The 20,861-nt window shown below is 41.3% G+C and overlaps 1 protein-coding gene across 3 annotated transcripts; it reads left to right on the top strand.

The window, feature by feature from the left end:
- Positions 1-11,512: 11,512 nt before the first annotated feature.
- PPIC (peptidylprolyl isomerase C) lies at positions 11,513-20,704 on the top strand. Of its 3 annotated transcripts, none has more exons than XR_005255155.1 (5): positions 11,513-12,063; positions 16,087-16,200; positions 16,695-16,788; positions 17,031-17,293; positions 18,443-18,579. XR_005255155.1 is itself a non-coding variant. In XM_038123413.1 (5 exons), exons 1-5 carry the CDS (start codon positions 11,737-11,739, stop codon positions 19,978-19,980), a joined length of 849 nt encoding a protein of 282 aa, XP_037979341.1. In that variant the 5' UTR covers positions 11,662-11,736; the 3' UTR covers positions 19,981-20,704. The 3 variants fall into 3 exon arrangements, 1 of the variants encoding a protein (XP_037979341.1); XR_005255154.1 differs by lacking the exon at positions 17,031-17,293 and adding an exon at positions 18,732-19,792 and having other exon boundaries at positions 11,573-12,063; positions 18,443-18,695; XM_038123413.1 differs by lacking the exon at positions 17,031-17,293 and adding an exon at positions 19,852-20,704 and having other exon boundaries at positions 11,662-12,063; positions 18,443-18,627.
- Positions 20,705-20,861: the final 157 nt, after the last annotated feature.

Raw genomic sequence — 20,861 nt, 5'->3', positions numbered from 1 at the left:
CAACAAGGACACTCCTGCTGGAATGCTTCACCAGCGCACTGTTCCAGTGCTCTGGAATATCCTGCTCTGACAGAGGCAAACACCACTTGGTTAGAACTGAGTTTACACTGATGGTAAAGAGGCAGAATAAAGATCCAAGTTCTAATTTACATTTCACTCACTTTTGCAATGAACTTATTTTGCTTTTGTAAATAGTTTGAATTTAATTTTTTAATGACATTGTAATTTATGAACCATGCCATGAAAAGACAACACTTTAGCTATGGATGACATTGTTTATCCTTTAGGGGAACATTTGCTGCATTAGCCATAACATACATAGCCAATGTGTTTATGAAACAAGTACCAACTTTGTCTTCATGTTCAGAAAGATTTACTGGTTCAAATTTACAGATTGGTGTCCTAAGTGTGAAAACAGTAGTTTGCACGTCACATGATATATCCATCTGCTTTTACAGCAGTGTTTAAGCACAACAGTTGTGAATATACTCTGGATTTACAACACTACTGAGGTCTTCTACAAAGAGATACATATAAAGCTGTCATTTCCCCGACTATGCTGTCTGAAGCTAGAGAATTTTGACGCAGAACATTGCTGAGTCTAAAAAAGTCCTGGTTTTCTGGTCAATGGGGAGAGAGACAGAGCCCCGAACAGGAAAAAGCTTTCCTAGAAACAAACTTTAAGTATTCATTGTAATTCTGTGTCTTCAGCAGCAGCTACAACTGGCAGTCTTAGGACTGACTTTTTTGCGCTTGTCAGATTGATGGAAGCAAAGATGTGAAGAAAGAGATCTGTAAAACGTGAGTTTCCTAGAAGCCTGCAATGCCAATGAAAGCATAAGAATGCTAATGTTTAAAGAAGCCTGAATTTTTTGGAACAAAGCAGTACATGGACTTTATCAATCTGATGTTTTAATGAGAACAAAAATGCCACCACTAGTTTGCCAAGCCAAAATTTCTCTATTTCTAAGAATATCATTGACATATCCTTAGATACAATCAGAGAAACATCTGCTTTGTTTCTACTCTGATGCTGCTTCTGCTAGAAACCAGGGCTGTATTTTAAGAAATGTAAAACTGACATAAAAATAAGTCAGCTTCCAGGTAGCTTTTGTGGGATTACATTTAAATCCACCAAGTTCAGTTTTGAACTGAAAACCAGTAATCAATGCAAGTCTTTGGGGCCTCTAATGAAGATTACCTAGAATGTAATGGATTAAATAAGGGGAATCTCTTATCCGTTTCACCATCCAAATCATTATTTTGTCAACCAAAACTGTGGGATATGCCATCCGAAGCATTATGATACTAGCATATGCTTCCAGACACAGAGAAAATATGACATCCAGCAAAGTTTAAGGAGTCTAAAAACTGAAGGAAAAGCAATGCTTTCAATTATGTAAACAATTATACTAAGTAATTTGGCACATAAAATACAATGTGAAGTTATATTTCTGAGAACATTTCCCAGTGACATGCTATTAACACGTCTGGTCTTTAAGCTATTTATTCCAGGTTCCTGTACTTGCAGTCACAAATCTGATCATCTTCATAGAATCACAGGATAGTTTGGGTTGGAAGGGGCCTTCAAAGGTCAGCTAGACCAAATGCCTGCCATTAGCAGGGACATCTTAGACTAGACTAGGTTGCTCAGAAACTTTCTCTGTTTGCTCAGACCAATTGAAATTTCCCAGACTGTTCCAACTTTATTCTTACAGTTCTTCATATCAATGGGCGAGAAAACCAAAAATCAGTAAAACATTTAATGACAATATACAAAGAAAAAGTACCTACATTTACGGCTTAGCAGTCTTGCTTCACAGGAAATACAGAGAACAAAAATGGCAAGTAGTAAACTTGCCATCAGCATCAGTTTCTGATTAATTAAATATTGAGAAGTGACAGTTGTAGGAGCAAATTTTCATTCCAGACAATTGCATTTCCATACATTATGCATATTCTATGTATTTTGTAAGAAATTCTTGTTTTAAAATGCTTTATGCAGTCTCCAGGGCTTAGGGGGTTGATGACATTTTAAAAAAAATAATTAGAACACTAGTCTTTTTCAGTAGCTCAACTGTAAAATACAAAAGCAATACTGAAAAGTTCCACCATGAGTGAAAGCTCCTTTCCCAAAAGTGAACAAAGTATTTAAAATCCCTAACTTTTCATGTCAGACCTCCTGGTTTCTCCGCTGACAACGGAAATTCAATGCTGAGATCCTGCACGTACCTTTGAACACCAGAACTGCGAATACAGCGGTGTACTGGGTCTGGCTGGGATGGGCTTTTTTCCCACAGCAGCCCTCACCTTGCTGTGCTGTGAGCTGGTGGCTGGAGAGGTGCTGGTCGAGCTCTGGCTGCTGCTGAGCAACCCTGGCACAGCACCAGCACCAGCACTGTCTCCACAACATTCTGCCTCCTCCCTCACCCCAGCAACTGGTAGGTGTATTGAAGCCCTAATTTCTTGGCAGTGGCTGGATAACACCTGCATATGGAAAGAAGACAACTTTTGATTTCCTTTGCTTCCTTGCACAAACTTGGCACTTTTTTTTTTTTTCCTGGTTAAACGTCCCTCTTCTTAACTCATTGCTCTTTTCTCTATCTTATTTTCTTCCCCCTCATTCTGCTGAGGAGAGTGATAGAGCAACTTGGCGGGCATCTTGTGTGCAGCCAAGGTCCTCCCCCCACAGAGAGGTCCTGCTGCCATCAGTGCAGCTCTCCAAAACTGCGAGTCAGAATTATTTGCAAATTACCTGCAATTCCTTTCTCAAAAATAATTCACACTTCCATTCATTACAAGCACTACAATGATGAAATGCAAGGTTGACTGCTGGAATAAGTCACTGGACAGAAAACATAGCATTTACAAAGCATTTGAGAGTAGGATTTTTATTGAAAAAAACACTTAGAGAAGAGACAATTGACTTAGCATAGACAATGGTAAGAGAAAGAAGAATAGTTTCAATGGTGTTTATTTGAACATACACTACAAACACCATTAAAATGCCAATACAAGGAATTATTGTATCGTGCTCATCAGAATATTTTCTTTATCTTTCATGTATGAAAAACCATTATATTTTCCTAGAGACTGTGACATGGAAATTCTTAATGAGCATCAGTGTAGAAAATTTTACTTGTGACTGACTGTAATGCTGTTCAAATAAAAGATACCAAGTAAAAACACCAACTATGTATATTTGCTAACAGTTGACCACTTAATGCCCACCTTGTATGCAGGACTATTGTCCTTTCCTTGATTCTTACACAATCTTGGCAGAGTTCCTCTAGCTGTTGCACAGGTTTAATATACAAAAATATATACAAAATTATTTCATATAGATAAAGGATCATAGTAAGTATTTCTCAGAAATTTGATCTCTGACTGCAAGATCTCCAAGAAGAATACTATAGCACTAGTAAAATACTTCGCCTTCTTCAGTGTGTATTTTCTGAAAGACCTGAAACATGCAACAAATAGGGTGGTACCTAAGTCAAGTGTGTGGAGTTACCTGTATATGCATAAGAACAAAATCTTAATAAAAGTTAAAGTAAATATAGGGGTGAAGAACTAGACACAAATCTTTCTTAAGGTAGATTAAAATATCTTTTTTACATAGTGTAATCTGTCAGATAGCAAATTAATACATCTTTTCAGAAACACTGTGTCTTACTGAATAGAAATTAGAAAGAAACTAGACAGATGAGGTCCTCGACCAGACACTACTTTTAACACGATAATAACAATGCAGAACTTCAGGGACACCGAAATGATACCTATTTTTTCCCCCTGTATCTTCTAACCCATATTTCCTGTACTAATGAGGCTAGCTTTGTACTTCTGTCAGCACAGCAGGCTCCAGAGTGAGTTGGAGAGAAAAATACCATGCATCCTCACCTTTCACTCATCTTGAAACAAACCACCAATATATTTTCCTTCCATTTAAAACTATCCTGGCAGCAGCTTCTTCCCTTGTTCTAGATGCTCAGGTCTTTTCTAAAATGATCAGTTTTCATACAAAATCTCTCTAAATATTCAATGTTTTCCTTATGATTTGTAAAGGAAAATTCTTGTAATTTTCACTTTCCTTTTGAACAGCTTCAAGTTTAATTTTCCCTTTTTATTACTACAACCTTATCTGGTATTTGGAAGGTGAGGGCCAAACCCATTCACACGCCTTAGCACTGCTGATTATGTTTGTTTTCCTCTGAGTGTTACTCCTGGGTTGCCATTTACCTCCTGGACAATTAATGAGCTTTCACTATTTCACTCTTCCTTTGTCCTTCTTCCCTACCTTTCTCCTGCTCCGCCACCAAGACAACAGTAATAATAATTGCAAATATCACATGAAAACAACAAATTTGTGCCTATTCTTCACCACAGACATGTGATGGAATGCTACTTTTTCAGTTTCCCATTTCCATATTTGAGGAAGGAATTCTCTTTTTTTCTTAAGAGACTAGAAACATAGACTGTATATTCTGATTTGCACCGCAGTGCACTATCAGACTGAAAGTAGAGATTATTGGAACCTAAATTTATTGACAAACACATACTTTTGAAACACCTATGTCCTTACCTTTAGGTGTAAGTAGTTCCACAGAAAAGAGATTGCAATAGTGTTTGGAGAACTGGTATGAACAATGTACTATAATTGGAAGTAATATTTGGGGAAGGGAAAAAAATAGGAACCTATGCAGTTTCAGCTTTTTTTTTTTCCCTAAGGTTTTGCTTTTTTTGCCTTGAAAACAAAGAAATCTTACTGTACATTTCCTCACAGCTATGCTTTACTGAAAAAAAAATCAGTTTTGCTCTAAGGGATCTTATGCAACCACAGATGCTATGAAAACCAGAATTTAAATGAATGACTATGTGCTAAATGAGATGTGCAATTACAGATAGCTCTGATATCCTGTAAACATATAGGCTCAAAATGGTTCTGCCTCCAGATGTACTATTTTGAAAACACATTGCTGGTATTACCTAAATAAATGCTTTGACCATTAGAGTGGAAAGGGTGACACTTCAAATCGTGTTTGGATACAAAATTTAAAAAGCTTAAAAACTATTCACCAGAAGGAAGACACTTATCCGGAGCATAGGACACATTTATTTTGCATAAATGCATCAGATGACAGGAGCAGTCTAAGCCATTTTACAAGTGGTTTAATAGAAGAGACAGCACATACAATACACTCCATCTTTCTGAAGTCACATAAAGGAAAAGACAAAAAACACAAACAAAACTTCCCATAAACTTCTTTCTTCATTATTCAAGAGGGCCATATACAGTGACTTACAATTTGCAGACCTTAAGCTGTTTTTTTGGTTTTTTTTTTTTTTACTGTTGCATCTCAGAATCATATGTCAGGTCACAATGGCTCTGATCTTTTAACATTTTTAACCGTTTTAGAATTCAGCTCGTATAAAGGATGTAGTGGGGCATTTCTTAGTCTTTATGGGATTAAAGCTTGGCTTTAAACCTGTGATTTTATTTTCCCAGTGATACATTAAATAAAAAAGACAAGTAACACTATAGCAGTGTGAAACTTTATGGACAAAGATCAATCCTGGAAGGGATGATACACCTTCAGTGATTCAGCCTCGAGAATCCAAAACCCATTTCAAAGTGAGAAAATAAAAATAAAAGCTCAGTTACAGCAGTCTTGCGGAACACAATGGTTACTCCAAGTTTTATCCCGGCAGCTATCAAGCAGTTAACACCAATGAACGTGCCCACAGAACCATAAAGCATTATTATGTGTACCAGAATACTTTTACCTGTATAACATGATATACTAGAGCAATTTGGATATGAAATATTTCCATATAACTACAATAAATCATAGCTCATGTCACGCCATAGTGCTGAAGGGACATCTAGAACTACTGCCAATGCTAGTACTACTAGAAATCAGAATCTGTCAGATTCTATACACTCAATAGTTCTCTCTTCTGTACCCATTTTAAATAGTAGAAAGCCTGTAAGAAGCAATGAAACATCTCATTACAGACACTATTACTTAAATCGAAGACTGTCAAACAGTAGCAAATTATTCTTCTAAAAGGTTGGTGACTTCAAGAGACAAGCACCCAAATAACACATCAACTAGCTCTAAAATGCAACATGTCCCGTACACCACAACACAAACACAAGACAGCCTAAGCATAGTCTTTGAATGGGCTACATAATCTTTGCCACAACAGCCTTATGTCACTTGAACTACTTAAAAATAAAGGGGAAAAAAAGGCAAGAAATGACAAAATGTGCTTATCTGTAGCTTCTACGTGTGTAAGGACAAAGGTAATATTTCAACTAAAAGCTATATATCCAGATGACGCCTGCTCTAATACTTGACCCATATGGAAAGATAGAAGGAATTGGGGTTGTTTAGTCTACAGGAAAGAAAACTGAGAGAAGAAATGATAACAGTTTTTTTTCAAATCAGCTTCACTGAAGAGGTGAACAAATTGTTCAGGGCTAGGAAAGATGGAACCAGAAAGAATGGTTTTCTGTTGTAGACCGTCTCTTGATTTTGCACCTTTTTTAAAAATTTTAATATGGAGGAGTTGTCTCAGTGCAAAGCCACAGTGCATTCAGTGTAGTTCTCAGCACACTGTATCCAACTGGTGTAAAGAGTTTGCAAAGACCTCCAAATTCTTCAAGAATATGATGAATAATTAAAGCAGAAAAAGAAAAACTTCATAACAAGTTTTTACACATTGTCTATCTTCATTGAAAGGATTCCTTTCTTTTCACAGCTTACACAAAGTTTACTGTTTGTCCGGCTTTTGTGTACTTCCAATTTGATAGTCATGACATCAAACTCCTACAAAAAGAACATGTACTTCTTTTAGCATCAGGAAGAGATTTTCTGTGTAAAATTGGCTTTTCACTGAACATATTAAGTTTCTGCCTCTTTTCAAGATTTCCTCTTTAAACATTGTTTTATCTTCTTCCAAAAATTATTTAGCAGCATCACCAGTATGCATAAACTTTCCAAGATAATACAAACCAGATCCCATCTCATCTTCTCATCTTGCTGTTTTTAAATATCTTCAGTGCTATCAAGCACGCCTTTCATTCTCTCTGCCTCATACTGCCCTCTTGTACATGGATGAAACATATTTACGTGTCAATAAACAGGGAAGTCATCCTTGCAAACACCAACATTTTTATTGAGGGAGAGTGAAAGGGAGTACTGTGACTTGATGGTGTCGTTCAGCGTACCTACACCTACATACACTCTGTATAAAGGAGTATTAAATACAGGAGCCTCTCAGACAGATCACCTTTTTTGCGTCTTCCCAGCTCCTTGCTCATTCTTCTGCACTTCCTGGTTTGAATCAATGTACTACTCTGAATCAATTACTCTGAGACAATACAGTCTCATCAGCCAGCCTTGGTCTTCTTTCAAACTCAAAACCTGGAATTAGCCTTGCCTCCACCTTTTTCCTTATTTCTTTACACATTCACCTGGTGACTCACATGCATTTGAAGTAACAAAAATGTTCTGTCCCACTCATGTCAAACTTAAAAATACTTAAAATTAAAATATTAAAAGGTAAAGGTTAGATATTAAGAAAATTCTTTATGGTGGGGGTGGTAAGGCACTGGAGCAGGCTACCCAAGGAAGCTGTGGCTGCCCCATCCCTGGAAGAGTTCATGGCCAGTTTGGATGGGCTCTGAGCAACCTGGCCAATGAAAGGTGTACCTGTGCATGGCAAGGGAGTTGGAACTAGATGATCTTTAAGGTTCCTTCCAACTCAAATCATTCTATGACTCTATGATTCTCTAAACAGAGATGGAAATGGAAGTTTACACCTCCTGGATTTTAACTATTGAGACTTATGTGATTAGATACGTATGTGGACTGAAAATATTTCTGTCACTATTAGACAGAATACTTAACTACTGTCTAATGTTTCTATACAGCAATACAGATTTTTTTAAAGTTTAAATCCAACTACTGGAACAAACCAGTAAGCCTTTGGACTTCATTATATTTCTGCAGTAAATCTTAATGCCATAGTAAGTTGAGCACCATTGCTATGTGTTTGCAGTGCAAGGAAGGCAGCTGAATCATAATATTAAATTCTCAGTACCTTATCAAACCGGCAGAGAATATAAACACATATGCAGTTTACTCTGACAAAACTCTCATACTAATATACCTGCTGAAAGTGCACTGACACATCAAAGAATTTATCATATGAGACACCTTCCCTTTTGGGCCTCCTTTGATATTTAAAGGATATTACTGTGCAATATTGTGCTCATTAGCAAGGGGATCAGAGAAGTAGCATAACCACCTACACACATACATGAACTAGTTTTGGTTTACTAAAATGAACAGATCTAAATAGCTACAGAATAAATGTCTTGAACCATGCCCTGAAGCCCCATATCCCCTAGTGCTGATGGCAGTCCTTAGAGGCAAGGCTTTGGTAAAATCCTTGTTTTTGTACCCTTGTACAAAATGCCAGTACATAGGTCAGACGTCAAAGTTAAGCCCTAGATTAGTCCAGATTGCTCTTTGATGCAGGAACTACAAGTATGTCTTACACCTCTTGAGGAAAAAGGATCTATTTGTCAGTCATCAATTAAGCAACATAATTTGGTGCTTCTGCTCGTGTGCTATGTAATGCAGAAGCTGTAACCACGTCCTCTGCTGTGCTCCTGAAATTAATTTTTACTGTAGTTGCCTGATGAGAAATCTCATTTACAGATACACTTCTGCAGGCAGCATGTGGGCATGGAATGGAAAAGAGTAGAAAAGTTACAGCCCCTGTGAAAGACAGTCTGTGATCACCTCACAGATTCAAAAGTGAGCATCAGGGATGCTCACTTGAAGCATTGATATGTTCTTGGATTGGATTAAGAATGAATTTTGAAGTGGATCTTTCCAATGTATCAGCTTACTGTGTTTGTTTCAGAGAAGCCTTGCCGTACATGAACCAGATGCCTGACAAATGTCTACACAAGAGAACATGTTTCACAAGCATGCCTGAACTCTTCAAGTGTTGTAGGCATTTGGTCAACTACACCAGCCACCTGAAAACACACAGCGAAGACATTATCTGTTCACAGACAAGTGCATGCTTTGCTGCCCAAAACCAGCTGGACAGCCAGGCCCAGAGAGTGGAGGTGAATGGAATTACATCCAGCTCCAGGCCAGTCACAAGTGCTGTTCCCCAGGGCTCAGTGTTTGGGACAGCCTTGTTTAAAATCTTTATCTATTATCTGGATGTGGGGGATCAAGTGCACCCTATGTAAGTTCACAAATGACACTAGGTTGGGTAGCAGTGTTGATCTGCTGGAAGGGAGGAAGGCTTGGCAGAGGGATCTGGACAGGCTGGATTGATGGACTGAAGCCAAGATTATGAGGTTTAACAGAGGAAATGCCAAGTCCTGGACTTTGGTCACAACAATCCCAAGCAATGGTACAGGCTGGGGGCAGAGAGGCTGTAAAGCGGCCCAGCAGAAAAGGACCTGGCTGTGCTGGTCAACAGAGGCTGAACATGCTGAACAGAGCCAACAGTGCTCAGGTGGCCAGGAAGGCCAATGATATCCTAGCCTGTATAAAAAATGTTGTGGCCAGCATGACCAAGAAAGAGATTGTCACCCTGTATTGGGCACTGGTGAGGCCACCTCAAAATCTGGGTTAAGTTTTGGGCCCCTCACTACTAGAAACATGTTGAAGCACTGAAGCATGTCCAGAGAATGTCAACAAAGGTGGGGAATGGTCTGTTGCTCAGGTCTGATGAGGAGCAGCTGAGGGAGCTGGGGATGTTCAGCCTGGAGAAAATGATAACCAGGGAGACACCTGATCACTCTTTACAACAACCTGAAAGGAGGCTGTAGCAGGAGGATTAGCCTCTTTCTTGGAAGTAGAAAGCCTTAGGACAAGAGGAAATATCCCTAAACTATGCCAGTATCAGTACAAGCTGATATTATGACAAATTCTTTCATGAAAAGGGCTGTTAAGCACTGAACAGGCTGTCCAGGGAAGTGGTAGAATCGCCAACTCTGGAGGTAATTAAAAGACATGTGGATGTGGTGCCTAAGGACAAGGTTAAGTGCTGGGCTTGACAGTTAATGGTTGGACTCGATGATCCTAAACAATTCTATGAGTCTGTGGCTATTGTCTCTACTACTTGCCAGCTGAGGCACAGTCTCAAGCTGAGGGGTTCGGCAGACATGCAGTGCACGTGCGGTGGTGCAGAGCACACACTCCCTTGGGCACTGCACCTGAGCTCTGGGCTGGCTTTGCAACTGTCTCTGCAAGTGCTATACCATACACCCAGAACCACAGCGCTGCTGGGTTTAAGCCTGACTGTGTTTACATAAAACACTGACAGATTCCTGCTTGCATTGTATTGGCATCCATTTTAACTTTCATATGCTGGCAGCTGAGAGGCCACAAAATTTCAGTGTGTGCTACAATTTACAAATTTTCTAGGGACTGCAGCAGCAACACCATTTGAAACAGGTTCTGAATGCAAATGATTTTTTAGCACATAATGGCTTGGGAGAAATGTTTGTGTTTGATGAATTCCTTCAGTGCTGCTGTCTACTGTCCAAAGCCAGAGGTGAGAGCTGACATAGGTGCCAAACAGTGCACCACCACTGCTAACACAAATGAACCCAAAAGTATTACAAGTGCCTCACAGGCTCCTGTTTCTACTCAGCACATTATATACAGCAAACATGAAATACCAACAACTCACTCCCAAAATCACAGAATCATACAACTGGTTGGAAGGGACCACAGGATTGTCAGGTGGGTTGTCCTACAGCACACGGCACAGGATTGTACCCAGATGGTTCTTCAGTATTTCCAGTAAAGGAGACTCTGCAATCTGTTCCAATGTGCAGTCACCTGCATAGTAAAGAGACTCATGCTTGTAATCAGGTGGACGATCCTGTGTATCAGTTTCTGCCTGTTGCCTCTTATCCTGTTTCTGGGCACCACCACACAGAGCCTCGTCCATCTTCTTGACACCTTCCCTTCAGATACTCATAGACATTGATATGGTCCCATCTCAGTCATCCTTTCTCCAGGCTGAACAGGCTCAGCTCTCTCAGCCTTTCCTCATAAGGGATATGCTCCAGTCCCTTTCTTGCCCTGTGCTGGACCCGCTCCGGGAGCTCCACACTTTTCTTACGCTGAGGAACCCAGAAATGGACAGAGCACTCCAGCTGTGTCTTCAGCAGGGCTGAGGAGCAGCATCACATCCCTCCACCTGCTGGCAACACTCTTTGGAAGGCATCCCAGGACACCATTGCCCTTTCCCACAAGGGCACGCTGCTGGCTCAATCTCTTACTGTTTCGGCTACTTCACCCGCATGTGGGACCCAGCTGGGCACACAGCCTGGCCGAAGCCGAAGGCTGGGAGGTCGCGCCCCTCTAAGGTACGGCAGCTCCCGCCGGGCGAGGCTGGCCCGGGGAGGGCACACGGCTCCCGCCGCCCGTCAGAACGGGAGCCCCCGAGCCCCCCGCCAAATCCAGCGCCCGCCCCAAACCCAGCCAGGGCGCCGGGCCCGTCCTGGGAGCCCCGGGCAGCGCCGGGACCGGAGCTCAGCCCCACGCGGGCCACCGCTCTGGCTTCTCCAGGACGGCTTCTCCAGGATGGGTGACCGATCCCTGGTATACGTGACCGCCTCATGGGATGGGTGATCGCTCCCTGGCATGGGTGGCTACTCCCCGGGATGGATGATGGCTCCTCAGGATGAATGACCGCTCCCCGAGTTGGGGGCCTCTCCTCTGGACGGGTAGCCTTTCCCCGGGATGGATGACCACTCCCCAGCACGGATGGCCGCTCCCTGGAACTGGTGGCCTTTTCTTCGGGAGGGACGACCGCTCGCCGGGGCGGGCGCCCGCTCCCCGGAGCCCCCCGCCCCGGCGCGGGAGGAGCCGCCCTTCCCCAGCGCAGGCGCCGCAGCGCTCGGCCGGCGCCATGGCCCGCGGGGCGCTGCTCGGCGCTGTGGCTTGTCTGTGCTTCCTGGCCCCCGTGGCCGAGGCCTTCAAGAAGAGAGGACCCAGCGTGACAGCCAAGGTGACTCTCGCCCGCGGCCGGGGCGGCGTCTCCGCCGCCGGGAAGCCTCGGGACGTGTCGGGCGGGGCCCGCGGCCGGGACGTCCCGCGGCCGTGGCGGCGTGCCGGGGGGAGCCGGCCGGCCTCTGCCCTGCCCCGCTCCACAGCCGGCCCCGCGCCGCATCCCGGGCTTGGGGCGGGCTTGGCCTAGCGCCAGAACTTCACCGTGTTATTAGGTTTTCTTGCGTGCTTGCTTGGTTGCTTGGGTTTTAATCCCTTTGGGCATGCCGCCTTTCTGTAGGAGCTGGCACACCGCAGAGTTCGGGCCAGCAAAGCCTCCCTCTGGCTTGCAGAAGTGGAAACTTTTAAATTCTTCACTCCTCCAGCGCTCCTGCAGCCTCTGCTGCTGCCAGGGCAGTTTGTGGCTGCTGGTGCTGCCAGACTGCCCCGAGCAGGACGGGGTTTAACTGCGCTGGGGCTCGTCTGTGCCATGGGTTTTATTGATTCCTCCCTGCTCTATCTGCTGAAACTCTGGAGAGGATCCAGCGGGGCGCTGCTGAGTTGATCAGGGGAGTGGAGCATCTCTCTTGCTGGGAAGGCTGGGGGTGCTGGGCTTGTTCAGCCTGGGGACGGAATGATTGAGAAAGGGCCTTGTCAATGTCTATGAGTGTGTGAGGGGAGGTTGCCAAGAGGATGGACCGGGCTCTGCTTGGTGATGCCCAGCTGATACACAAGAAGTTCCACCTGAATATGAAGAAGAACTTCTTTACTGTGCAAGTGACTGAGCACTGGAACACATTGCCCAAAGAGGCTGTGGAGTTTCCCTCACAGGATATATCCAAGAACTACCTGGACACAATTCTCTCCCGTGTGCTCTGGGATGGCCCTGGTTGAGTGGGGATGTTGGGCCAGATGACTTGCTGTGTACCTTCCACGTTGACCCATTCTGTCGTTGTGTGAGGGTCTTGGTATTGAGAGCAGTCCCTTTGTTTGTACGCGGTGCCTGCGAGGTGCTGCCAGCAGAGATCCATGGATCTGGGATCCGTGGGGCTCAGTGCTGCAGGGCTCCTGGGCAGACAGGATGGATGGGCTGTGCGCCTGTTGCACACGTGGACATTGCAATGGCACTGCCCAGGAGATGGACTCGTGGGCTGTGGGGCTGGCTGGCGGGATAGGGATGCACCTAACTACTGCAGCATGACAGCATCTCTTTCCAAAAAATGTTTGTTTGGTGCAGGAGGTGGGATGTTTAGTCCAACTTTGGAATCCTGTGTTTCAGCCCCCAAGTGTTTTTCCACCTGCAGTCAGGAGAGAATGCACCCATGCTGAGAAAGACACCTACAACTCATGAAAGTGTGACAGGGAAGGGCAGGGGCAGAACTGCTTCCTCTAGCATGGCTTCAGCATCCTAAGCCACAGACTGTGCCTTTGTCTCTGTACATTGCCACTATTGTCTGCAACTGTTTACAGTTTCATTGTCATAAACTTCTAGACCACAGATTTGGGTTTTTTGGTGGGGAGGGTAAATTTGATCTTCAAATAATCTTCTGGAAATATATTCCCATTTAATTACACATAAAGTACTTTCCTTCTTCATTCCTTCTGCCTGGGCTATAATTTTATGCCCATCTCTGATTGTCGTGGCACATAAAGAATTGCATTGCCAATTTTTTGTGTCCTAGGCAGTGGTAACTTCACAAAACTCATCAAATCACAACAGTTTTCTCTCTTCCAGTTTAAGTAGTTTTCTGTAACCTTTCTTCATGTAAAAGATATTCCATACCTGTTGAGCATCTCTTCTGCCCATTTTTTTAAGTTGTTTTTATCATTCTGCAGTAGAGGTCAGAATTACATGCAGCACTCAGGGTGTGAACTCACAGTACAGATGTAGCTATGCCCATCTCTTTACTGTATCCATTGTAATTATTTCTCGTAATTGTTTTCCTTCTCTAACCTTCACAAGCCCAAAGCCAAACCTTTCACTAAACCACTCAGGATGATTCCAGATGTATTTTGCCCCCCTTGTTGTGGCTCCACACCATATACAGTATTTTTGCATTTATGAGGTTATTACATTACCTGGTCTCTAAGAATCCTGAGATCTTCCTTTCAAAGTCACTTTAGTTTCCCTGAATAATTGAATGTTCTTGTCCATTTTTTTACACATTTTACATAATTTACACATCAGTCAGATGTGTAAATTATATATGAATATTTTTATGAGAATCAGCCACTCTTACTGGTGTGTTCTTTTTTCATTTCAGTCTTGAAATACTTAACTGCAAATTGTAAATATGATTAAACATTTATAAAAATATTAATAAGACTGAAAATTTATAATATTTCTTTTCTTTTAGGGTTCTTGGTGAAGAATTTGGCCAGATGTTTTTTGAGATTTAAAAGTGCTGTATCAACCAGCTCACAAGTGTCTACATGCTTACTGAATTTCCAGGGAACCTGTGGAAATACACTCACGAAACATGGCTTTTCTATGCAGAAATAGTGTCTAGGGCTACCAAATATTTCCGTTCTTGATTTTGTGGCCAAAAATATGCAGAGACACATTTTTAAAAGTACTGGTTTTGTTGCTTAGGCAAGCAGCAGTGCCACGTATGAAGCCTTGTGGCTGTGTTAGGCTTACAGCATATGACGAACTTGTCTCCTTGTGCTGTCAATAAAGTGTATGATGTTTGTGCTCTGTGGGGTTATTATTTGGTAGCCTTGGTTTTGTTACTTTTATATGCCTGTGCATTTCAGGCAGTCCTACTAGAACAACATTTCCAGGCAAAATAGACAGGCAATGGGTTTAGAAAACGTAGGAAGGCAATACCCCTTACCTAGATAACCCTTGCGGCACAATTCAGAGAGGTTTGTTTATAAAACCATTAAAAAGTTAGTGAAAGTGTGCTGTTAATTCTTTGGGAGCCACACATCTAAGAAGCATGCTATTCAGTGCCAAGTGTCAAGGAAATGAATGAGGTGTATCAAAAGGAATTTTATTTCCTTTACAGTGCTTTTATAGTGTTAGCCAAAACTTCAACAGTCAAAACCACATAGAAGATCAAGAAATGGTAGAAATGTTTAGTAGGAGAGCGTGAAAGAGGCATTCACGTTGGAGAGACTGTGGTCATTTATTATCATTATTGGACTAATTTCTTAGCATTACAGACAAGTAATACTTGGTTGAGTGCCACAAGGAACAGCAAATACCACATCATAGGAATACACATTGCTGTTTCCTAGAAGTTGTAATAGCCTTTATGTAACTTTTTCAGAACTTCAAAATGCCTCATTTCCTGACAGCTGTTCCTATTTTCAGTAATTATTGGAACATTTTTGCACGTTCAAATATGCATTCATAGATTCTGAACTATATTTAAATGTCTTGTAACTCATTTGTCTTTTTGGAGTTGCTTTTCAGTGACATACACATTGAAGATTTAGGCAATCGGCTGAATAATCTGGCCTGGTTATTTCTCTGCTGTGTTTGATTTCATGTTTAGGAAGGCAACTGCTTGCTTGAGCCAAAGGATTTTCTTTGCACTGTTTATCAGTTCAATGGAATTTGGGCTTTTGTGTATACGTACTGATGCCTGAAACAGTTAAGATTATGAGTGGATAGCAAATAATCATTTGTGGGGAGTGTCAGTACTACAGTTCCTTGTTATTTTCCCCCATATGGGAATAGAATTGTTGTTCTTCCTTACTTTCATATCTCATTTTTTCCATTCAGCTTTAAAGACTTACATGTTTGGGAAAAATCTTCTTGAGCACTATCTTCAAACTTGATATACAGCAGTCTCACTGAGCCATTAAAAGCTGTAAGAATCAAAACATTTAGTCACTGGTTCTCAAACAGTTTTCTGCATAACCTGATTTTGGTGGCTCTGAAAGGATTTCTCTGAAACAGCACCCTAGGAATTGCACGATACTATTAATACAGACCAGCCAGAAGTAATTTCTTACCACCTTACTCCTTGGAAAGCTTGGCTGCTTGACGTACTCACATCTATATCACTTTTGTTCCTTTCACAAAAATATTCAGGTGTTCTTTGATGTGAAGATCGGAGACGAAGATGTTGGCAGAATTGTAATTGGATTGTTTGGAAAAGTTGTCCCAAAGACCGTGGAGAACTTCATTGCATTGGCAACTGGAGAAGTACGTTTGCAGTTTTCTTCCACTGGGTACTGAAGTTTGGCTTGGGAAAGCAGTGTGTGTTTAATGCTGTTTCAGTTGTGAACTGTCGGTCTTCATTCACTGGAGCCTGTGCACAAGTGCTGTCCCCAAGGATGCGCACTAATGTGTCTCTTCTCAGATCCTTGGTTCACAAGATGTAATTACAAGATGCCGGATATGAGCACCTCTATCTGTCCCTGCCTTGAAGATCTAGCATGTGGAGTTAATGTGGTCAGATACCACAGATACCAGTCAAATAAAGACAATGGCTTTGATCACCTAAATAAATACCTTCTCTGTGGCAATGCAGTTTAGATGTGTTTACCTGCACCTCAGTTTGAGGTATTTCTTGACAGTATTATATCCCTTGGTGGTATATTTTGTGAAATCTAGCTGTTCACAACTTGCGTATTTCCATATGATTGTATATAGAACTGGATGTTACATTCATTTAAAGAATTATTTCATTTTCATAGAGAGGATATGGATACAAAGGAAGTAAATTTCATCGTGTGATCAAAGACTTCATGATTCAAGGAGGAGACTTTACAGCTGGAGATGGATCAGGAGGTAACATACTTAGTATCTTCCAGGTTCCCTTTTCTTTGTTCAAATGTCTGCTGAAAGTATGGGCAAACCAGCATATTCCTTCATGGTTTCTGCTCAGATAAATGAAAAAAACACCAAACCAGCCCACATTTGGTTTAGAGCATCTACTACTTTTCCAAGTGTCTTGTAGCTTAAGCTGCAGCTGTCTGGATTATCTGATTTATAAGTATGTGTAGCTCTTCCTTTGTCCTCAATTTTTGCAGATAGCTCTTTTCTGTCTGTGACTTGTCCCCATTCAAGAAGCATGGCTTTACGTGCTGGGCTGGAGCCACGTGACCAGCTGAGCTGCTCCTACAACTTACCGTCTCCAAAAGATGGATGTCTCCACCCTTCCCCTACTCTGGCTTTGTGACCGCACTCCTTCCCTGAGGCACTCACTGATTGCATGTATAGGTGAACCAATTCAAGTCATCCAGCAGAAGTCTAATCCGTGATGAAACAGTGAAATCGCATAGAGGGAAGGCAGGTAGGGAAGGAGGAAGCTGTCCTCTCTGCCCTCAGCTCAGTCTGTTCTGAGGAACCTCTGAAATGTGCTTTGAGAAGGAATTGCTTAACAGGGAGAGAGAAAGAAATTAGAAGATGTGGGTCATGCCCTCTCCCTGTTTTTCTTTTACTAAAACTGAAACCATAAACTTGCTGGTTCTGTGAGTCCTGGCTGTGTGTATCACTTCTCCCTCCTGAGCCTCCAGAAGAACAGTTCAGTACACTCAGAGGGGCAATGCCAGTGCAGCATCTCTTGCACTGCACTCACTCTGGCTGCAGATTTCTTCTCTTCCTTTCTATGCACATTCTTGACATGCTACGATTTGAACTGTCTTCATGAACTGTTAGTGATTTCTCTGCTGGGGTAGAATGGAAAACACACATTCCTTTTCCTAGCAGTCAACAACGGGGAAGACCATAATATCAAAGACATAGTTTTAGTATTAAAGGTAGGCAGCATTTATTTGCCTGCTGATGTTGTTTATTGGGATAGCATCTGCTGGTGTTGGAAAAAGTGTCCCCATTGTGCTAGGCACTGCACAAGTAAAGAGTGAGACAGACAGCCTTCTCTTTTCAGAGTGATGGTGGTTTAACCATGACTGATGTCTCTCTGAACTGTTTTAGAAACATCAGAATCTTTATGTCGTGGTTGTACACATAGACACCAAGTGTTTTAGTCTAACTTCCATTTGGTCTTCATATGCTTGTAAACAGGCCTAAAGCAATTTCTTAGCATAAGGGAAAGGTTTAAGTGCTGTAATTGTCACAAAACATGGCAGTCTTATTGTTAGCGGCCATAAGTATGTACTTCAATTTGCTCAACAAGATGAAGTATGCTATTGTTCAGCGGTGTCCGTAAACCAGAACTTTGAAGGTATTCAGCTTGCTTAAATTCAAAGCATCATCAGCTTTGACTGTTCTTTCCTTACATTTGGTGGTTTAGCTTACCTTTACACAAAAAATTATTTTAGTTATGGAGTTGCTGATGGTTGAACATTGATGCTGCTGTGTTTACTCAATCAATGAATCTTCATGTCCTGAATTCATACTTCATTTTTCCCATTTTTGAACAAGAAGCAGCTTTCGTTTAATTTATTTTTTTAAAGCTTGCTTTCTTATTTTTTTGTCATAGGAAGAAGCATCTATGGAGAAAGGTTTCCTGATGAGAACTTCAAGCTCAAACACTACGGAATTGGATGGGTTAGCATGGCTAATTCTGGCCCAGACACCAACGGATCCCAGTTCTTCATCAGTGTGACAAAGCCTTCCTGGTTAGATGGAAAACACGTAGTATTTGGCAAAGTTCTTGATGGAATGGTAAGTTTAAAGTAGTGGTTGATCTGGACAAATTGTGCCCATTATGCCACTGTTACCATGGTTCAGAAATAGTTGAGTATTCATCTAATATGTACATGGTATAAAATGATTCTGAAGAGCTCCAGCTGGATGATTTAGAACTGAAATAGCAAAAATGGAAACCTGTACCATGCTTTTGGCTTTCCCAGCCCTTGTTTCATACTGCTAAGCACTGAAATCAACACTGACACCCTTGCAAATTACAAATGAAGAGAGTTCAGCTCCTCCTTTCAGTAGCACTGTTACCCATGAAATAATTCTTTTTGTACAGGCTAAAATCAAATTTTGTAGTGCATGCTAGTTATGGGTAATACTTTTACTGTTAAAGGTTTTTAGAAGCATGTGAATGTAAAGCAGGCAAACACATACTGATGAGATGCCAAATAGAATTTCAAGCTAAAAAAATTATGTTTTCAAGTGATCATACTTTTATTAGTCTGGTTCTCCTTACAAATTATTCCCTTTTAATCTGTGTTTTGAAATTATTGGGGAAAACATGAGCTGCTCGATGGACTTTGAAGAGTTTGAAAACTTCATCAGAATACTTGCCCCTCACTCCCATATTCATACTGAACTCAATTTTCGTGATCTACAGTAGTAGCTGTAAATTTTTGAAAAGCTATTTAGACTTAAGTTTCAGTTTAGTCAGATTAGTGGACAAATATCAAACAAGTTGTCAATATACCTAAATTAATTTTGTCCTTTAAAAATATTGCTATTACACTAAAAATCTGTATGTGTGTGTTGTATGCTAAAGGTAAAAGCAGTAACCAGATTTCTGGAAGCACAGTTAAGCTGTACAATTAGAAAAATAATAATGTGATCTCTGGATTCACTTTCTGCTTACGGTCCACAGATAGAATCCTGTATGTGCCAACTTAATTAGCTGAATGTACATTTTCAGTTGCACCTTCAAAATGTTTTTGCTGGCTGAAAGGTTTCCTAGGAGGGCAAACAGCCTTCCCTGTGCTTCTGTCAACTGTGTTTGATTTACAGAGTGGCACAACTGCTAATGTGGAAAGAAAAGGATGTGGGAAGTTGACAGGGTAAAGGTCTTTGTTCACAAGCTGGTTAATAATCAGTGATGTTAGGTGCACTTTTTTGTTTCTGTGGCACCAGACTTCAGCCGCTGGAGTTTCTTTGGCTAAAGTGAACCTTTCTGTTTGTTCTGTTTTTCTTTGACAGTCTGTGGTGCACTCGATAGAACTCCAGCAGACAGATGAACATGATCGGCCCCTTCAAGACTGTGTGATTGTGAACAGTGGCAAAATAGTTGTAAAGGAACCATTTGTAGTTGAAGTTGGTGACTGGTGAGACCAATAGTCAGAATGAAAGTAAAACTAAATCACTTTTCTTTAATGCTGGTTTTTTGACCAATCTCAATGATCCACTGAGTTTTCCCCTCAATACAGACAAAGTTACATTTAGGCAATACTTATCATTTGCCAAATACAGAATGGATATGACTAGTTCCTTAACAACTTGTTGGAGCTGCCACTCCTTGAAATTCAAGACATATCCCACCAAATTCTAGATCTTGCAGAAAAAGTCTTTAATGAAAAAATTAAAGCAGTAATTCTATTTTTTCCAGGGTATAAAATAGAGTAATTTTGTTCTGTTTGGAAATTTTAGCAATATTTGTTTTTGTCTTTTCAACTGAAAATATTTACTGTAACACTACCAGCATTTCTAAAAACTTCTAAAAAAAAGTAAAATATATAAGTGTTTTGCATAAATAAACTTTGCTTTCAGATAAATACTTGAGAGCATTTTTTACTCCCCCCCTCAAGGTTTTTTTTCTCACCTCAGTTGATTCCACAAAATATGCAGGGGGTTTTGCTTTTCAGGAGATAAGGTTGTAAGGTTAGAGCAGAGATGGTAAATTTTCCTAAACATGTCAGATAAAGTCCCTACTGTCTTTCACAGAACCACATTCAGATACCGTTTTGTGATCAAGAACAAGCAGCTTTTCTGTCTATTATTGAATATTGTAGTCTGTTAGAAACTGATTAAAACAGAAGAATTCTTGTTTACAGCATGGTGAATTTTGTAACACTTAACTAATGTTACTTATTTTAAAGCTCAAATGCTTTTTCTTTACATTTTGCTGTAAGTTTGAGAACTTCAGGTTCATTTTTTTTTCGTGATACTTCATAAATAATTCTTAAGCTGACAACTGGTAGCTTTGAGAGGAG

Source organism: Motacilla alba, chromosome Z, assembly GCF_015832195.1.
Source record: "Motacilla alba alba isolate MOTALB_02 chromosome Z, Motacilla_alba_V1.0_pri, whole genome shotgun sequence".
Classification (NCBI taxonomy): domain Eukaryota; kingdom Metazoa; phylum Chordata; class Aves; order Passeriformes; family Motacillidae; genus Motacilla; species Motacilla alba.
Note: the sequence above shows the minus strand (reverse complement) of the source record. Positions and strands in the feature narration are given on the sequence as shown.

Excerpts from the sequence above, each read along its gene's own strand:
- PPIC (XM_038123413.1), top strand. The coding sequence starts at position 11,737 with ATGAATGACCGCTCCCCGAGTTGGGGGCCTCTCCTCTGGACGGGTAGC. Across the intron at positions 16,201-16,694 it reads TTGCATTGGCAACTGGAGAA|AGAGGATATGGATACAAAGG; the intron begins GTACGTTTGCAG and ends TCATTTTCATAG. Across the intron at positions 18,628-19,851 it reads GCAAAGTTCTTGATGGAATG|TCTGTGGTGCACTCGATAGA; the intron begins GTAAGTTTAAAG and ends TTTCTTTGACAG.